The 20,813-nt window shown below is 34.4% G+C and overlaps 1 protein-coding gene and 1 pseudogene across 1 annotated transcript; one reads left to right on the top strand and one right to left on the bottom strand.

Moving 5' to 3' along the window:
* Positions 1-4,985: 4,985 nt before the first annotated feature.
* On the bottom strand, positions 4,986-5,861 carry LOC128174160 (uncharacterized). Its single transcript, XM_052839781.1, has 2 exons — positions 5,789-5,861; positions 4,986-5,383 (listed from the first exon to the last, which is right to left on the bottom strand). The coding sequence occupies exons 1-2, from the start codon at positions 5,859-5,861 to the stop codon at positions 4,986-4,988; spliced, it is 471 nt and encodes a 156-aa protein (XP_052695741.1).
* An 8,053-nt stretch (positions 5,862-13,914) lies between these two features.
* Positions 13,915-20,813, top strand: part of LOC128174159 (receptor-type tyrosine-protein phosphatase kappa-like) — a 240,431-nt pseudogene continuing 233,532 nt past the window's right edge.

Below are 20,813 nucleotides of genomic sequence, written 5' to 3'. Positions count from 1 at the left end.
TTTTGTTAAATTATTGTAATGAAAACTGATCAATAATATGCTTGTAAAAATAACATCGAGAAAAAGAATAAATTTGTTCTACAAATTGTTTGGTAAAGTGATCAATGATTATTTGCTTAATTAAAGGAAAATAGGTTGCACAATTTATATATCCTGCTCATACCATATATGTCCTAGACCTATTTCAAAAAGTTTATTTTTAATTACACTAACCCAATTTTCAGCAGGTGCCAAAGACGATTCACATTCATTATACAGTGTTTTGTAACAGGACTGCAAAATACGATTCTGACTTTGTAACAATTTGAACCAAAATTTGAATATTCTAAACATTCGTATAGTTTTCATAGGTAGCCTCCCAGTTTCAAAATATACAATTGCAGTGTTTGTATTCTTCTTCACACTTAAAACAAATTTAATATATTCAAAATGCACTTTTTCTATATCATTTGCAGCATGCATGCCCCAAATCTGACAGCCATAATTCAATATACTAGCAATATATCAAAGTATCAAAAATTAACAGCATTGTTTTTGTGTTCAGGTACAATTGACTTGTTTTTTACTTTAAAGAAAACATGGCTTTTCTCCCTTGGCTCGCCAACTGTTTATGTGTATTGTTAAACTTTCCATTATATTGTACCAAAAGGCCTAGGTATATAAAGCTATCGACAACCTCAATTGGCTCGCCATTTAAATGCCAACTTTTATTATTGTGAATTGTTAACTCTTGAATTTGTATTGGTATGTTACCTTTACACAAAAATTCCATTTCAAAATCATTCACATATAATGAAAACAATATTGGAGATATCACTTCTCCCTGCAAAAGTACTGTGTTATTAAAAAAAAACTCAGATAACTTTCCCGCTGAATTAACACATGATTTCATATTATTACACATACTACGAATAAAATTCAACAATTTTCCTCTAATACCAACGTTAGACAATTTTTCCCATAATTTCAATCTTTCAACAGTGTCAAATGCTTTCTTAAAATCAACAAAACAACAATATAACCTTTTTTTTCTTTCTTATTGACATATTAATAATATTTGAAAGGCTAAATATAGCCCCAGCTGTACCTCGTTTGGGTTGGAATCCAAACTGTACATCAGTGATTACATCATTTGCGTCAGACCATGTTAACAATGCGTCAGACCATGTTAACAATATTTGATTCAAAATAGATGTGAATAATATACAAAAGCAACTGACAAGACTAATGCCTCTATAATTATTGGGATCTAATGCATCACCCTTTTTAAAAACTGGTATTATAATACACTGTGCCCACATATTAGGAAAAAAACAAAAGACAATATTCTATTAAATAATCTTGGTATAATTGGAACAAGATAATCTTTAAACTCAATGAAATATCCATTAATTAACAAGTCAGTACCATGCGATTTTTCTTTTTTAAACGTTCTATAGCATCGACAATTTCTTTTTCTGTGATTGGACAGTCTAGTTCCTCAAAAATAGGAACAGCGTCTGTACAGTCTGTACTTTTTTCGGACGCGTTCATGGCGTGCGCGATATTTTTAAAATTTTCATAAAATACACTTGGATTAATATTTGTCTGTTGCATTTATTTCTCTTGGAAATTTCTGTAGAAGGCTTTCAGGTTACTTCTACGTAGGTAGTCCAGCATGTTTCCCTCCGCTTGTCGACACTGACGTTTGAGCCTTGTTGTCAGGACTTTGTATTCTTTTTTCGATCGTAATAAACATTCATGGGTTGATTCTGTTTTGTTGCGATTGAAAAGAAACAGGTCACGCATGTACGTATTGTACTTTCTCTGAGCTTCGGCGGTCCACCAAGGTTTGTCAATGGCCGTCACGGTTGAGTAAGAAGTTTTGCGATGCTGGTTTACAGGTTTGATTTTTAATTCGAAAAATGGTTCAAAAGCTTTGGAGAGCTGTGAGGTAAATTGGTCGACGGCTGTATCGATAGTATTCTGACATTCCACGTCCACACTTTCCGAAGTAATATTCCAATTTTCCAAACAAGAAAGAAGTACGCCTTTGGCCTCGTCATAATAATCCGGATTCCATCTACATTTACGGGATGTATGTAGATCAGACTCTAATGTAGGTTGCTCGAATTCTTCCATAGAGCACTGGAGCTCAACATGTAATGGTGCGTGATCTGAGAAAGTAGTAAAGCTAGACAAAATATTTTTTTTCTGTTATATCAAAAATATCAGGCGTAGATATAAAATAATCAACAACACTTAGTCCTCTACCTCCACAGAAGGTATAATCTCTATCCAGTGCATGTTTGTGTCTATCATTTAAGATTCGTAAGCCGCTTGATTTGCACAAAGATGGAGTTTGGATCCATATTCATTTAAAACTTTATCCGGGTTAATACGAACAGGTAGTGGTTTATCAATTTCATACGTTAATAATTCAAAAACGTCACTCAGAATATCGCAGTTGATGAAGTCATTAAAAAGAAATCGTCTCTGTTCGATGTCATTGCGTTTATGTCCCCTAAAAGAATGACTTTACCTTTGGACAGATATGTGGTTATTTGAGACTCCAGTTCATTGAATATGTCACAGTCATAAACACGGTGAAAAGATAAATTGTTAGGATGGATATAAACACATCCTAAATATAAATCACTATTTAAACTGCATAAGGAACCGTGGATTTTCGGGACAAATGCACTTTATCGGTACGTAAAAAATACATGGAAGTAGCACGTGCTCTTCCTATATAATAGAGTCACGCTTTAGCGTGACGATTTCGCTAAAACGGCAATAAAATGAAAAAAAAACCTTTTTTTGAATTCCTCGTCGTTTTTTATGTTAATAAACTTCGTTTAATAACGAAGTTAATTAATTAAAGGGACATGGTCACGATTTTGGTCAAATTTTATTTTTCTGTTTTAATTATTTACAAAGCTTTATGACTGCATTTCAAGTGAGCAAATGAAATTTGGGTGTCCGTCGATGAGTTTTAAGCAAGATACAGGGCTCACAATTCTTCGTCATGTAAACAAGGCTCGTGCCCTGTTTTTGTTTACATAGGTTCAATATACCAGTAAAATATCTTTTTTCAAGATGATTTGTCCATATTCTTATTCCTTTGAAGAATTAATAAACAGTTCCTAACGATTAGCACATTCATTTTAGGTCTTAAACTGGAATTTTCACTTCAAAATTCAAAATGTAAACAAAAGCTTGGTTTACATAGCGAGGAATTGTAAGCTCTGTAACTCGCTTATAACTCAACAAATGACACTCAAATTTTGGTTGCCCATTAAAAAATCCTTATTGAAGCATTATAAACATTTTAATCGAAAAAAAAATGTTTGACCAAAATCGTGACCATGCCCCTTCAAAATCAAAAGCATTTTAAAAACAAACCCTCGCTATGTTTCTGTCGTTCACATTCCAAAGTCGTGACGTTGTTAAGCACGTGATTAATTGGAGGTTATTGATTGGTTGAGGTAAGTGACGTAAACAAGAAAAGTTTGACAGTTCTGAAAATGTAAACATTGAATCAGCTGAGTGAGATATCATGCCTTTTGTTTACGATGATTTGTATGAAATTTGTCGAGAAAAACGATTTTTAATTGATTGGCTTCAAGAGTTAGGACTTTTCGGGAACTTTAGTGGTATATGTGACTCTTGTAACGTTGGCACAGTGAAACTTGTTGAAGATAAATCTTTCAGTAAGGACGGTATCGTGTGGCGGTGCAGCAGCAGGCATTGCAACAAGAAAACTTCTGTCCGAGAAGGATCGTTGTTTTTCGGCAGTCATTTGCTATTGGAACAGGCAGTAAAACTGACATATTACTGGGTTTATGAACTACCGGGTGATTTCATTTCCAGAGAACTTAAGATCGGTAGTGATCATACCATAGTAGATTGGAAAAAATTCGCCAGGGAGGTGTGTCTATGCATTCTTAAACAAGACAGTGAAAGAATCGGAGGACCCGGAAAGCACGTCGAAATTGACAAAAGTAAATTCGGCAAAAGAAAGTAGCACCGTGGTAAGAGAGTAGACGGAGTATTGGTATTCGGGGGGATAGAGAGAAGTGTTTTTTTGAAGTTGTAAAAGACAGGAGTGCTAATACCTTGATCCCAGTCATCAAAAAAAATGTTGAACCTGGGACCATCATTTTATCAGATTGTTGGAAGGCATACTCTTCATTGAAATCCGAAGGCTACCAACACTAAACCGTCAACCATTTCATAGAATTTAAAAACAAGGAAAGAGGAGCTTGCACCAATCTTATTGAATCTACTTGGAATGCAGTTAAGAAATCTCTCCCCAAAACTGGAACTCAAAAACACTACGACAGCTATTTGATCGAATACTGCATCAGAAAAAAATATTTGAAAGAAGCCAACAATAAATTTCTCACTTTCCTTGAACTCATTAAACGCGTTTACAAGTGCCAAAAAAGACGGCCTTTAGCCAATTTGACACAAAACAACCAGGTAGATCAGTTGAATGCCAGCACGGATTTATTTGAAGACTAAGGTATGTTTATTTATTTATATTTTACAATATATTGGGGGCTGCCGCCCCCAAGCCCCCGCTTGCAATGCAAAATGGCGGCGCCCATCACTGTGTATACGTTGCTATGTTATTTCGCCGCTCCGGGTCACGCGCGGATCCATTTACAAAATGGCGGCCGTACCGGTAAAATGCAGTCTATCCGGATTTTCAGCCATATGATTGTGTCATATTGGTTATTTACAAAAGTAACAAATTTATGGAACTTTCTACGGACTAGGAGTACAGTTCCTCCTCCTTGAATACTTTTACTTTTCTGCTAGGAAAATATAGCTGTCAAAGCCTTCTATATATTCATTGTAATTTTTTTCTAACCAACATTCGCTAAGCAGTATTATGTCGTAAGTTAAGATGAAATATCTGTAATCTTGGATGAGAAACCACCATTAATGTTCCATGATATACACTTCAGAGAATCAATCTGGGGATTCTCCGGTTTGTCCTACATTCTTGTGTCCTCTGTTTCTGCTGTGCCTGGGAGATATTCAACTCCATCAATGTATAGTTTGTCTTTCACAAGTGTAGTTGTTTTCCTTTTTCGTCGTGCCTCTTTCATAATAGGAATTAATTGTTTCCTCTTTTCCTGTGCTTTTTTGGGGAACTGTTCTTGTATTTCAAAGTGTGTTCCTGCTAAACGCCTTGTCTGTTCACGTACTTTTTCTCTCATTCTGGATGTACTGAACTTCACCACAACTGGACGAGGGTTTTCACTTTGAATATTTCTTTTACCCAATCTATGGGCCCGTTCAATATGTTGTCCTACTTCTTTTATTCCCAGTTCTGCCTCGCAGAAATCATCTATTAAGTTAGGGCAGTTCTCTCTGTTTTCGCCTCGATATTCTGCTAAACCAAAAGAAAAGTAGGTTATCCCTCATGCTTCTACATTGTAGGTCAGTTATTGTCTCGTCCATATAGGATTGGACTCTTTGTATCTCGTTGATTTGCCCTTTGACCTCTTCGGTTGTTTTTCTTAAGGCTCCGATATTGTTACCAATGTTCCCCGAAGTTTTCTTCAGATTGTCTAGGTCCCCCTCTTCAGAATTCACCCTCTGTGTTAGTGCTGCTACTGAAGCGCTAATTTTATTCAAGTTTTCAATTTTGTGCTCAATATGTAGAAGTCTTGTGAAAATTTCGTAGACCCAGTCTGGCCAATTAAGGGTGTTCGAATGGGCCGGAGGTGGCCTTAAAAAAGATTCTGTTTTTTTTTCACCTCATCGTTTAATGTTAATAGATTCCGAGACTCACCATCATTGATCACGCTGCGCTCACTACCCTCTCTATTAACTTCGCTCATTAGCTCTCCGCCTCCGGTAGCCATCTTGGGTGGGTCTTTGTTTGGACTTTTGTATGCTTTGTATCTGACATTTTTTGTCGGGTTGCTGTTTTTCCTCTTTCGTTTAGACCTATTACCATAGGACGAGTGAGGTATAATCTACACATCTACACATCAAATTACCCATACACGACACAAATCACTAGCTTTTGCCGTAAACTTGATTCTCCGGTAGAATTGTGCGTCCGCCATGCACCCATACCACGTGATTTTCATGAATTAAACATTATGATCGTTTTGAAGCATAAATATATACATATAGTGGCTAAACATGTAAATAATATAAAACAACTTTTTTTGTGGGCTGCGAATGAATATTATATTTGAAATTTTTAGCTTATATGAGGTTTTTAAAGATAATCATTAAAGTCTGTCCCAAGTTATTGCTTCTATCGCTTTTTGATGTTTTTGAATAAAAATACACATACCTGTGAAAGAAATACAGTTAAAATCGTTAAAAGGGAATATATCAAAGATATCTTCATCCCTTTCCACTCAGAAAAATTCACAGGAACAAAAACGGATTCCTTACGGAGATTTATAATGGGAAATGTTTACATCTTTTCTTCATTCGGAATTAACTCGGAATACATCGCGCAATTTTTTAACGTTATCATCCGGGCTTTTTAATGGCTATTACAATGCAAAATCTCCGTAGACTTTCAATTTCGGGATGTGTATTGAAACCTGAAGCGGTAGAGGGGGCGTTTCAAAACAGATAATATGGACATTTTTTATATTAGTGGATGAATGTAGTTTGAGCACAAAGGTATTTAATGTTATTGTAATATCAAGCAAAAAGTGGTGGAAGCAAAAACTCGGGACAGAGTATAGTTTGGTACTCGATAATGGAACACTGAAGCATTGGGTTTTAGTTATCTTCGTTTGGTGGCATCACGTTTTTCTATACCTTACAATTGTTGGACCCCAACCTCCGTTAATAATGAAACACCTTAACCTTGAAAAGTGTTACACTATTCGTGATCTACTTATTTCAAAGTCCATATATTCATGTTTTTCGTTGTCACAATGGACACCGTGTCTTTGATTTTTTATTCTATTTTGTAATATATCCATCTGCTTAAATTAATTAAATATCAGAGATATCAATCATAGATCGGGTTTGTTACTGTATTTAGATAGGGATACTCAGCCAACTTGTGTGGTAGGCTAACGAATATGCTTATTTTTAATGTTCCCAGATGTCACCATTTTAATATGTTTTATGGTGAAACTAGTGTGGTTAGTTTGGTAGGTATATATACGGGGCGTGGGGTGATTTTTGCAAGAAGAGCTCTGGACGCCGTGCAGTATTTTTCCCCTGCTGTGTACTCTTGTGTCTTCCCTGCTGAGTGATCTCGGTAATATGAAGCCTGTGCCAATTTATTTAGCTTTGGCGTTGCAGGACCTGGAAGCCTACATTGATTTGTTCTTTAATGCCACAACTCAGTAAATTTGACCATATTTTTGTCGGCTGATGAATTGTATTGTTATGTATAAACTAATTTGTCTAGAACGTGTTTGATGATATTTTAACCTATAAGAACGTTTTCTTATGTGTACTTCAACGTCGTCATCTTTCTTGTTTTTAAAGCAATAGGGTTTAAAGGGTTTGCATAATTATAATTTATTAGAAAACCGTGTATTATCTGTAGATGACCAATTTCGATTCTTATTTCAATGTAAGCCTGAATAATGGGACGGGATATGATGTAAAATTGCGAGGCTATAGGTGGAGCGAGGTGGGTTGTAATGAACCGAGGTGGAATGTGGAGGAGCGATGCGGCCAATAAATGGGACTATGGAGGGCCGTGGAGAACTATAATGTAATATTGTCTTTGTACATATGTAGATAATTTATTGTGTGGTTTAATTTTTGTGTTTTTTGTTGGGGGGGGGGGTCTGGAATTTTTTTATCCATTGTTGTTTTAATTGGATAACAGGAGTCGATAAATGAAAAAAATAATAAACAATCGATAGACATTAAAAGAAACACATTACAATAGTTCAGTTGTTACTTTCGTTGCCTCTCAAAATAAGACTGACTTGCTTTTAGGTGTTTTGTGTTCCCCTGATATTTTCTTTATCATTCGATCGTCTTTACTACTTAAGCATTTCAATTCGTCCCAGCTCTCTTACTCGAAATTTTACCGTTGTTTACATTGGTCATCTCGGTTCTTTGATCCAGCATAATGTTAATAGAAAATCACATCAACTAGTTTTGAATATATTATGTCTAATGCGTTTGCATATAAAAAAAATGCACATATTGTAATGTGAAGAAGAATATAAGTAAATTACTATTACTATACTGATACTAAATCAGTTATCAGCTAAACTTAATGGGATCTCTAAAATTCTAAATCTTATTTCTAATAGGTTGTTGATTTTAAATATCTCTGCATGAATTTTGTAATGGCTGCGTCCTAATTTTTTCTAACTGTGATATAGAACATAATACAACTATTCCAAGTGCTGCTTAGAACATCGTGTTTATTTTGATGACGAGTAATTCGACCATATATCGGCTTTGTTGTGATAATGTAACAAAAATAAAGAATTGTTTCTTTTGTTTATTTTTTCATTGATATATGAGTACATATTTATAATAAAACAAACTGCAAGCTGTATAGTACTGTTTATGTATACTATGTTATTGTATAGACCAAATAACTCGAGTACAGATCTTTGTATAATTCCCAAATGTACTAGCTAGAGGAAAATACAAGTTTCAACTGCACCACAAATCCTATCATGTACAATTTGGTTTATTTTCTTCACTTTGTGCCATTTACTGTGCAAATACAAACTGGGAACTGTTTAACAGGAGTCATTTTATATTTTTAATATATTAAGTCTTTTTTTATTTACTGAAGGTAAAAATATGTAAAATAATATGTACAATGATAGTTTCCACTTATACACTATTATGCAATACAGTAAATGAACGTTTTTTAGTCGTTGCAGATGACTGAGATACCGCACCTCAGTGAAAGAGTTGTATATACCCAAAATCGTCATTTAGCCGATAACTGGTTTTTGGACGATACCTGATCCATAACCAGTAATGTGGTGGCCATTTTAATGTTTTTATGTATTGTTTTGTTTCCTTTCTTAACTGTTCTATCTTACTTTTTATTAATTTATTTTTTATTATTTTTTTATTGCTATAATGTAAATGTGCTATAGATCAAGACATTCTTCTAGTCGTTATGAACCAAAAATATTTATATGTCAGACACATTATCAAGTGGAGCTTGTGTAATTTTACTCAATTTTAAGTATAAATCGCGAGGTATAGTTTAAAATGGTAGTTCATAAGGAATGCATGTAACATTTTACCTCATTTCTAGTAAAGGGTGTGTACATCGTCCATATAGTGATTATCAGACTTCTTCGTGAAAAAATCTCTGAATTGCCTACTTGTTCGGTATTTGGGTAAATAAACTGCCAAAATGAATTTATGGAATTCACACAACAATTCAGGCTCTTTTGTCTTTACTCGGAAACACTTATCTAATCTTAATTCAACTTTTTGTGGATGCATAAGTTTTAGCTTGTAAATATCTGACAAGGTTGTCACCACGTGTAAACTTCAATGTCGATAATTGGAGAAGAGATTGTTTTTGGCCTTTTTTGAGCTCCAACGAGCTTTGCTGTGAATTTTCCTTTTCATTTGAGTGCTGAAAATTCCTAATGAAACGCGAGGAATTAATATCCACGTAAAATCTCGCCATTATTTTCTGAGGGTTTGGAACTATAAGAAATCATGATGAATGATCAGCGTTCGCGATTTTATATTCTTGCGACCTGATACAAAACAGTGGGATGGCGGGAAAAAGTACTCGCGTAATATAAGGAATTTACAGTAATATTTTTGTTAACAACATTGAATTAGATACTCATGATTGTTCATTTGTATTAATATGTTGTCCATACTTCTTATATTGCCTAATATTTGTATGCATATTACAGCACTATTCTCAGATAATAGTATTTATGTAATCATTGTGGATTTGTTGCTGCAATTGCATTTTTAAATCTTATCTGTTTGTCCGAATTATATAGCCATTGTATTTTTACATTGAGGTAATGGGTGCTACTTATTAGTGTTATCTTTAATTATGATATCATCAGTGATGGTATTTTTATCACGTGCCGGAGATACGTCACTTACTCATTTTGTCTGTAAACAGCTGATGCAAAATTTATTTGTATTTCTAATCTTGAATCTAATCTTAAGCCACGTCTTCATCAAGGTAGGAATAAATTTGCATTACTAGATAAAAAAACGTATTACTATTTTAAGTGTCTCACGGAAGTTTTTATTTAAAAGGCATAACATTTACATTCACGAGCTGCACAACAGTAATGTTTGAGACAACCGAAACATGAACAGTATCATTGGTTTGTTCAACAAGGAAGAAATAACCTTTTATCTGAAATTTATAAACTTCCTGATCTAAATAAAAAAAGGCAAAGATATTTTGTGCTTAAGACATGTGATAATTTTTGTAGGACTTATAGTGTATGGATTATGAATTGTGTTTTGAGTGTATGATCTGACTGGATGAGAGAGGAATTCAACATAATTATATCTGGAGGTTATGCAATTTTTCCAATCATTTTACTTTTTATAATTTAAAGAAGACAAACATAAGCATTGACTTGATTTATTTACTGATTTATTATTTTAAAGTAGTTTTGGGCACGGTTAAGGTGTGCATATAATGTTGTATACATGTGTCTATCATAGGTTATTGTTTTCTAAATCAAGAAGGAAAACTTATCTTTATACAACATTAACAAATAATCGTAATTGAAAAAAAATATATATATGAATCGTTCTATAGACTATATGCTATTATTTCTCAGAACATTATTGTAACCTATATCATCAGACTGGCTTATTCTTTAAACTCGGAATGAAATCAATGTTGGGAATTTTTAAAGCTCTATGGCAGTGGAACATGAAGATTGAAAATGGTTAGAACGTCGCGCGTTTGAAACATTAACCTCAGATTTTTAATTTGAAAGCTAAAAAGTATTTAAAAGCATTCTACATTAGTTCATAGGTGACATAGAAAGCACGCGATGTAAGAAACTGCAACCTTAAACTAATATATTATACGTTTTGTTTACAAATGGATTAACACTAGACTGCTTGCAAAGAGGTTTCGATCAATATACATCCTTTTTAGCTCACCTGAGCTAAAAGCACAAGTGAGTTTTTCTGATCACATTTTGTCTGTCGTCCGTCTGTCTGTCCGTCTGTCCGTAAACTTTTCACATTTTTAACATCTTCTCAAGAACTACTGGGCCAATTTCAACCACACTTGGCACACATCATCCTTGGGCAAAGGGAATGTACAGTTGTAAAAATTCAAGGCCACACCCTCTTTCAAGACGAAATTATTAGAAATTAATGAAAAGTTTTGAGAAATTTAAAAAAATCTTCTTCTCAAGAATCATTAAGCCAGGTAAGCTGAAACTTGTGTGGTAGCATCCTGAAGTAGTGTAGAGTCAAAGTTATGAAAATCATGACCCCCTCGGGGTAGGGTGGGACCACAATGAAGGTGGGGGTCGTTTTACATATATTGAATAATTGAGATATATATATATATATAGAGAGAGAGAGAGAGAGAGAGAGAGAGAGAGTAAATATTTAAAAATATTCTTCTCAGAAACAAATCAGCCAGGAAAGCTGAAACTAGTGTGGAAGCATCCTCAGGTAGTGTAGATTGAAAGTTGTGAAAATCATGACCCCCGAGGGTAGAGTGGGGCCACAATGGGAGGTGGAAGTTTTTACATAGGAATATATTGAGTAAATCTTTAAAACTTTTTTTTCTCAGAAACTAATCAGCCAGGAAAGTTGAAACTTGTGTGGAAGCATTTTCAGGTAGTGTAGATTGAATGTTGTGAAAATCATGATCCCCGGGGATAGGGTGGCCACAATGGGGGTGGGGGTCGAAGTTTTACATAGGAATATATTGAGCAAATCTTTAAAAATATTCTTCTCAAAAACTAATGAGTAAGGAAAGCTGCAACTTGTGTGGAAGCATTTTCAGGTTGTGTAGATTCAAATTTGTGAAAATCATGACCCCCCAGGGATAGGGTGGCCACAATGGGGGTGGGGGTCGAAGTTAAACATAGGAATATATTGAGCAAATCTTTAAAAATCTTCTTCTCAAACGCTAATGAGTAAGGAAAGCTTAAACTTTTGTGGAAGCATTCTCAGGTAGTGTAGATTGAAAGTTGTGAAAGTAATATGAAACCATCGGGGTAGCGTGGGGCCACAATGAGGGGGTCAAATTTTTACATATGAATATATAGAGTAAATCTTTAAAAATCTTCTCAGAAACTAATCAGCCAGGAAAGCTGAAACTTGTGTGGAAGCATCTTCAGGTAGTGTAGATTCAAAGTTGTGAAAATCATGATCCCTTGGGGTAGGGTGGGACACAATGGATGGTCTAAGCTTTACATAGGAATATATAGATTAAATCTTAAAAAATCTTCTTCTCAAAAACTAATCAGCCAGGAAAGCTGAAACTTGTTTGGAAGTATCCTCAGGTAGTGTAGATTCAAAGTTGTGAAAATCATGATCCCTTGGGGTAGGGTGGGGCCACATTTGGGGGGGGGTGTTAAAGTTTTACATAGGAATATATTGAGTAAACCTTAAAAATCTTCTTCACAGAAAACAATCAGCCAGATGATTCTTTATAATTGTTAAGTTTTTGGCCCCAGGACAATTCTTTGGCCTCACAAGAAGGTTCAGAGTTTGATGTAGCTTTATATCCCATATTTAAACAATCGTTAAGGATCTATTTGAGAACTGCAATACTCAACATGTGATATGATTATAAAATCATCCTGTTAGAAAAGAGACTAATGATTATAAACATAAGAATATCCAGGGGAAAAGTGGATTTTATTAATACAGGATCTACATGTACTATTGTACATTGTCCAGATATGTTGTATTATGACTCAATTAAGCTGATTTTATCATACCTATTGTTCCTCAGGTGAGCGATGTGGGCCATGGGCCTTTTGTTTGATGACTGTTGAAATACTGCAGCCTTATATTTTGTTTCATAACAATATATTCAAAACAAAAGTGTCCTTGTGAATATTTAAATCAGCATTTTACAATTTGACTGAAATTTTTATTATAAAAATGTAAAACTAATGTTTTCGGGAGTATAAAAGTACGTCTAATGCGAATTTTAAATACTTTTCATTTTCTTCTTTCATTTTAACTGCACATTTCTCATATATGTATGTGATCTCTAATTGAGTATGTAGTATAATAACGGATATGACTATTGTTATTTACAGAATAAAAATGTCTTATAATGCGATGCTAATCAACGACGTTCCAGTTTTACTTTTTGTGGTTCAGGTCTGTGCTTTCGGTCAGTGCATATCTGTCGTTCTTTGTTTTAGTTTTTCGTTTATATTTGCTTGTTCCTTTTTAAAGGTTCTTATCATACTATGTCTGGATGAAATAACAATACGTGTACTTGTATGTTTTACATTGTTACAAGTAAGATTTGAAAAGGCTATGATATTTGTTGCTTTAACCAAATTTCATATATGATAAAAACCACCATGTTCGAATAAAAAATGAAATGGACAGTAGTTGGCAACTGAGCAGCTTCGTTCGCCCTAACTGAGGTGTATAGTTTAATAATGTTTTTCAAACGAAGCATTTCTTTTGCTGTTGTTAACACCACGCTTCCTTTTAATGTCTTACGATGTACGTATTACTCTTGTCATTCATTATTTTTGTTTGTTTGTTTGATTTGTTTCACAAATTGTTTCAAAGGTACACAATAACAATTTTGGTCAATAATCATTTTTCAATTTTTAAAGCTAACAAATAAATGCTTCAGTATATCGTTTGTATTGGTCAACAAAATTTGAGTGTCAGTCGTCGTGTTATACGCAAGATACAAATTACACAATTCTTTGTCAAGTAAACAAGACTTAGTTTAAGATTTAAATGTTGAAAAGAAAATTCCAGTTTTGACAAGAAATGAGTGTGCTAAACGCTAGGAACTATTTTTTTTTGTTTAAAACGGATCAAAACAAACAGAAATCAGGTTTTTTTTATCTGTATATGGAACCAATGTTAACAAAACAAGACACGAGCTTCATTAACATGACAAAGAATTGCTAACCCTGGTTTTTGCTCTTGACTTAACGACTAACAATCAAATTATGGTTTATAATAAGAAATGCTTTCTGTAGCAATATTTACACAAAAAAGGAAAAAAAAATTTGACTGAAATCCGTGATCATGTCCCTTAAATAATCGTTACGCAAACGATGTAGTCAGTTAGCAGTGAACCGTTCCAGTTTTATACGTATGTTTTAATAATAGTTGCTCAAACCGTGAGGTCAGATAGTTGATCAGTGCTTCATTAACACACTTTTGTTTTTGTCTTTGTATAACACACAGATACATGTACTGAAGGCTAGGAATTAAAAGTCTAGATATTTACTAATTCATTCAGGCTTGATGTTCTTTTATATTTGTTAAGAAAATCTAGCTTTGCATAAACCTACGTGGCAAGAACATCCATGGCCTAATCAAAGTTATGACTATGGGAGTGAAAATGCAGTGGATGGTTTGTATTATGATCGCAGCTATAAAGGAGGTCAGTGTACAATCAACGCTGACGGATACTACACAGCTGAATGGAGAGTGGACCTGGGGAATGTGCTCAACATCAGTTACATCAATATTTTCTACAGAACATCTAATCAAAGTATGTTATTTTAGTTTGCAAATTTAAAAATGTTTTCCATAGGCTTGCAAATAAATCGCAGGCAAGCTTTTTGTTTCTTTTCTTTTTAAATTGATAAGTACTTTGTAATCGTTCGATTTCGTGGCGGCTCAAATGTCGTTGAATCCGTGGGTTCCTCTCATCCGCGTGTAAACACCCTCCACGAATTAATAAATTTGGGCTATAAAGTTATATTTAGTTTTGTTGTTACTCAGAGATACACGAAAATATGCTCCCACGAACCTGTAAAATCTAAGAAATCCACGAAAATTGGCCCCTACGAATTTTAATGATTCCACAGTAATCATGTAAGAAAAACCAAAAAAACATCATTTCAATATTAAGGCTGATATCACTCGTCAATTTCTAAATGTTAACCCGAAAAAAAAATATTGGATTTGTAATATTGTATTGATAGCAATCAAATGGTAGCAAACAGGATAGACTGAAAGTTTTTATCTGTCTTTAAGACGCAAAGAGCTTTGCATATGGAAACTGAAAGGATTAAAAAATAATTGTAATGAAAGTTACGAATGATTACGTAAAAATGAATATATTTACTGGTAACGTATTAAGGGTATACTAAAGCCCCTTTCACAATTGGCGCACGAGCAGAAGCGACTGAATATTTGTGCGACCGATAAAATTAGATATGAATCGTAAACTGCTGCCGAAATAATCGCATTTAAAAAAGGTTTCGTACGAAATTCGCACGATCTAAGCGAGCGTTGGGCGATATAAAGGCATTAAATCTTGCGATATATCTTGCATCTATATACGACTGTTATACGATGAAAGCGACTGTTGAAAGATAATGCGATATGATCGCGCGAGAGACCAGGTGATCGGACGACTGAACGTGCGCCAATGCGATTGGACTTGCTATCATGTGTTCCATGGTACGAATGCTCGTGCGAGTCAGAGGGGGTATACATGTATATACCGCCCATTTCAGACGCTTTAGTAGACACAGTTGAAAGCGAGAAAACATGCTGCCTAGTAAGAAACAGAGATGCAGCAGCATATATCACGGTATTATACCTCAATATGATTATTCTATTATATTTAATTGGTCTAGAAAGTCAGGTGACAGGGCGAGTTCATAGGAATGAAACAGCGTATATGGATATATGATGTAGACAAGTATGATTAAATAAAAATACTTAATCATTATGATTCTCCATACATCACAAGACCAACTTAACTATCTATGATTCGAAATTATGAAAAGAAAAGGGAGACAGTAACAGAGGAAATCAAACAATCAAGACGTTATTGCCTTTGAGAAGTCAAACAATTTTTATTGTTATACAACGTATTTTGTATAATCATATGTTGTTCAGAATAATAAAACGTTTATTGCATTAATGTTTCAGAAATATGAAGATTTATTACCCCAGAAAAACAAATTTCCCTCGGGCGATGCCCTCGGGAAATATGAATTTTCTTGGAGAAATAAATCTTCATATATCACACCATGCAATAAAAGTATATTGTTGAACTGTGATCTGAAACAGAGATGCTTATACATGGTATATAAACTAGTGCGAAGCATGGCATATTACTGATAAGTCGTGCAATAATAGTAAAACGTTGCAAGATAACATGAGACATGTTGAGCAACAGTCTCATGGTCGCACAATACGCACATAAACAACTGCGATTCTTTTTGCGACCTTTAAAAATTATGCATCACTCTTGCGAGTACAGAAAACGTTGTAAAACGTTCGTACTAATGTTCGTGCGTTGCACTGCGATAATTTGGATCGCGTTCGGTCGCCTCTGAATAGTGTGCATGTCCACTATTCAGAGGGGTTTGATGCGACCAGTAAAACGTATGCAACGAATGCGAAAGCTGGTGCAACGTAAGCGAGGGCTCGTGCAACGTATTTGAGAGCTCGTGCGAAGCTCAAAAATTTCGATCGCAAAGTGTTGTAAAGTGCTCGTGCGCTAATTGTTAAAGGGACTTTAGAAATTCAGATTTGACAAATGTTGAATAAATAAAATGATTGGTAGACGCTTGCAAAGCACGATCTGTGGTAAGATAATTGGATAGACTTTTCTAGAACGTGGTAACCAAGGAATCACGACATGACGAGTTTGTCATGCGTCTAAAGCCCCTTTCACAATTGACGCACGAGCACTTTACAACACTTTTCGAACGAATTTTTTTAGATTCGCACGAGCTCTCTCATACGTTGCAGGAGCTCTTGCATACGTTGCACGAGCTCTCGCATTCGTTGCATTTTTTAAAGGTCGTAAGATGAATTTCAGTTGTTTATGCGCGTATTGTGCGACCATGAGACTGTTGTTCAACATGTCTCGTGTTATCTTGCAACGTTTTACTATCATCGGACGACTTATATGCCATGCTTTGCCAGTAGTATATAAACCCTGTATAAGAATATCTGTTTCAGACCAAAACTCAACAATATACATTTATTGCATATTGGTGAGGAAAATAGAAGATTTATTTAGATTTAGAAAAAAAATTATCCAGGGCATCGCCCGCGGGATATTAGGTTTTTTAGGGGAATAAATCTTCATATTACCTGAACATTAACGCAATAGACGAACAACATATGATTATATAAAATACGTTGATTTCTAAAAATTGTTTGATTTCCTCTGTTACTCTCACTTTTTATTTATAATTACTATAATAGATAGTATAAAGTTGGTTTTGTGATAGATAGAGAATCATAAAGATTACATTTTTTATTTAATCATACTTGTCTACATCATTTGTTCATATCGGCTTTTTTATTCCTATGAAATCGCCCTGTCACTTGACTTTCTAGACGAATCAAATATAATAGAATAATCATATTGCGGTATAATAATAAATGCTGCTGCATCGCCGTTTCTTCAACTATGTCTATTGAAGAACGTCGGAAATGGGCGGTACTACCTCCTCTGACTCGCACGAGCAATCGTACCTTAGAACGCATGATTGCACGTCCAATCGCATTGGCGCACGTTCGATCGTCCGATCACCTGGTCTCTCGCGCGATCCTATTGCATTATCTTTCAACAGTCGCTTTCATTGTACAACAGTCGCATATAGACGCAAGATTTAATGCATTTACATAGCACACGCTCGCTTATATCGTGCGAATTTCGTACGAATACTTTCTTTCGGCAACATTTTACGATTCATATCTAATTTTATCGGTCGCACGAATATTCAGTCGCTTCTGCTCGTGCGCCTATTGTGAAAGGGGCTTTAGGCGGATACTTTGGATTGACAGTCATTTTAATTGAATAAGATAAAACTTAATAAATTAAATGGGTGAATTTGATAATTTTAGTTTTGATGTAACTTTCCAGAAAGCGTAGCGAGTTAAAACTAATTAACACCATTACGGAAAGTGAAGGCCGAGCTAACCATTGGACATGTATTTTACATCTAATAACTTCGGTGTAAAAAATGCAAAAAGATATGCAAACACTAGAGCTTTTAGTGTCATGCATCTTTTTTAACATGCTTCCCCCTACTTATAATACCCCCCCCCCCCCCCCCCCCCCACACACACACACACGCAGGAATTAGGATTTTGAAGATTTGGGGAAGTAATAATTTTCTTTTTGTTTTTGTTTTTTCTTTTTGCTTGTCAAGATTTTTTGGATGAGCCCCCCCCCCCCCCCCCCCCCACTTTCAAAAACGATGCTACGTGCCTGATGTGTAAAGTGTTAATTACCGGCTATCATGTATTTATATATATTTTAGATCCAGGTCCATTTGTCAAGCGAATGGCAGGATTTTATCTTTACATTTCCAATATCACATCAAAAGATAGTGGACATCTTTGCTACAAAGACACAAACAGATCACCATCAGTGACCCAGACAATTTCCTGCCCACTTTACGGACGTTATGTCATATACAACAATGAACGTTGTCGCTATAATAACCCCTTGTACATGTCACAATATGCCTACAATGAACTTTGTGAGGTAGAAGTATACGGTGAGTGTATACATGTTTTAATATCTTAAAAGTTATACTTAAGTTTATTCGAACAATTCTTTATTGATTTGTTGTTATATTGATCTAAATAGGATATCGCGGGAGCTATTGTGATTGCTGTCAGTATCCATGTCCTAAAAACTGTCTGAATGGGGAGTGTGACGCATATACAGGCCAATGCCAAGGTTACATTCCAGAATATCACAGTAAAACCTGTACAAATGGATTACATTCGAACAGGAATTCATTTTTTTTTTATCCTTAAACAATGTAGAGCCATTGTTTACGTTAGTACATGTGAAAACTGAAAGAACAAGCAACAAATCTATTTGACAGGTTTTACATACAAAGTTATCAAGTGATCAAAATATGCAAGTGTTGCAAAATATAAGAATTGTTCTGGGTTACAGATAGTTGAAAGAGTCGAACAAATGATCAACTTTGCAAATGCAATAACCATATTGTAACAAATCAAAGAAGAAATAAATAATCGGGGCATTTGCTATATTAATATGAGGGTGAGGTACATGTAAGTGGGTGTTTTTCGGTGGAGTAGAAAATTAAAATTTGTTGTACTATATCACTGGGGATGTATAACATGTTTTGACAATATAAATAACTTTCAGAACTTCCAAAATCGACAATATCTAATGAATGAAACGGTTTTATTCATTTACATATAATTAAGCATTTTTTATTAAATAAGGCTACATATGGCTTTGATATGCTAATGAAGGGATAATGATATATGACGTCATAATACCCCGTCTCTGTATTTGCATATATGGAAAAGTTACCAAAAAACAGCAGTTTTAGCCAAAAATACGGTTGATTTAATACTTCTTTGGGAAACATATAACAACGAATCACTCATATACGCATCTATAAGTTTACAAAACCGAGAGTATACGAAGAATTTCCACAACACATCTGTCACATGAGTGTGAATCTGCGTCCTAAACGCGCTCGGCGGACGCTGTGTTTTACGTAAACACGTGTAGCTGGTGTCCCCGATAATAGCGATCTTTTTGATGATTTATCAGGTATGTAGAATATAAACAGTGTATTACCAGATAACTTGGTAACATTTTTATTGTGTGTTTATACAGTGGGTGAATTTATAATCGTCTTAATTTGTTGTTTCGTTTAAATATGATAATGATCTGCAGTGTTTACATTACTGTACAATTTACATGTATAGGTTTCTTGTCAGTCTGTTAAATTGTTAATCATTTTCTTCCGAGAGTACAATCGACACGATCGAATTAGTTCATAGCGTTTGTACAGACAATACTTAGCTTTACACTACATTCAGTCTGACCACAGGCGTTTTTATTTTCAACTTGTAAGTACACAAAGTGAGAAAACAGCTGATTTTTGTTCTGAAAATCGGTGTAATACAGGCGAAAGTTTTAAATACAGCTGATTTGATTTTCTAAAATAAGTCGACCCTTTGATGAACAGCTGATCAGTAACATGTTTCTGCTGTGTTGAAAATTCTTTTTAATTTATTGTTTGTTTATTTATTTATAATATTATTTTATTTTACACATAACATGTATATTTATCCAACATATATAAGATGCTCGGGGACAATATTTCTTAGTACAAATACTAGCTTTGTATATCCTTCATAACATTACTATCATAACACTGTTTGAAATCTGATAATAAACAAATAACTGAATTGCATGTCACTTTGTCTAACTTTCTCTTAATGAGGAATCTTTATGAACATAGAATTGTTTGTATAGAACGTGCATGTGTAAATTTCAAATAATATTTAAAGTGTTGGTCATTTTACCAATCCATGCTAATTAGACTTTTAACAGAATGTTCAAATTGCTGTTGACATGTAGGCATATGTATGTGTGCATGTAAATTTGTATAAATTTTCATTATTTTCGTCATTTGCAGAGTAATTTAAAAAGTGCCAGACTGATTTGAAAAAAATGATTAAGGAAAGAGTAAGTACATGTACTGTTAATAACATATCATAAGTACAAAAATCCATCACTAAAATAATGATAAATCTGATAATACTTAAAAATAAATGTTATGTTTGTTTTGTTTGAGAGAGCTCAATTAGAAAAGGCATCATCATGTATGAATGGTGTCATGTTTTGAAATTTTAAAACATATGTATTTTTTAACCTACAGTTCTGAATACTTCAT

Source organism: Crassostrea angulata, chromosome 2, assembly GCF_025612915.1.
Source record: "Crassostrea angulata isolate pt1a10 chromosome 2, ASM2561291v2, whole genome shotgun sequence".
Taxonomy (NCBI): Eukaryota; Metazoa; Mollusca; class Bivalvia; order Ostreida; family Ostreidae; genus Magallana; species Magallana angulata.
Note: the sequence above shows the minus strand (reverse complement) of the source record. Positions and strands in the feature narration are given on the sequence as shown.

Bases quoted from the DNA above. Each gene is read 5' to 3' on its own strand.
- LOC128174160 (XM_052839781.1), bottom strand. From the start codon at position 5,861: ATGGCTACCGGAGGCGGAGAGCTAATGAGCGAAGTTAATAGAGAGGGT. The intron at 5,384-5,788 runs GTGAGTCTCGGA...TTGGTTTAGCAG, and splicing joins GCGCAGCGTGATCAATGATG to AATATCGAGGCGAAAACAGA.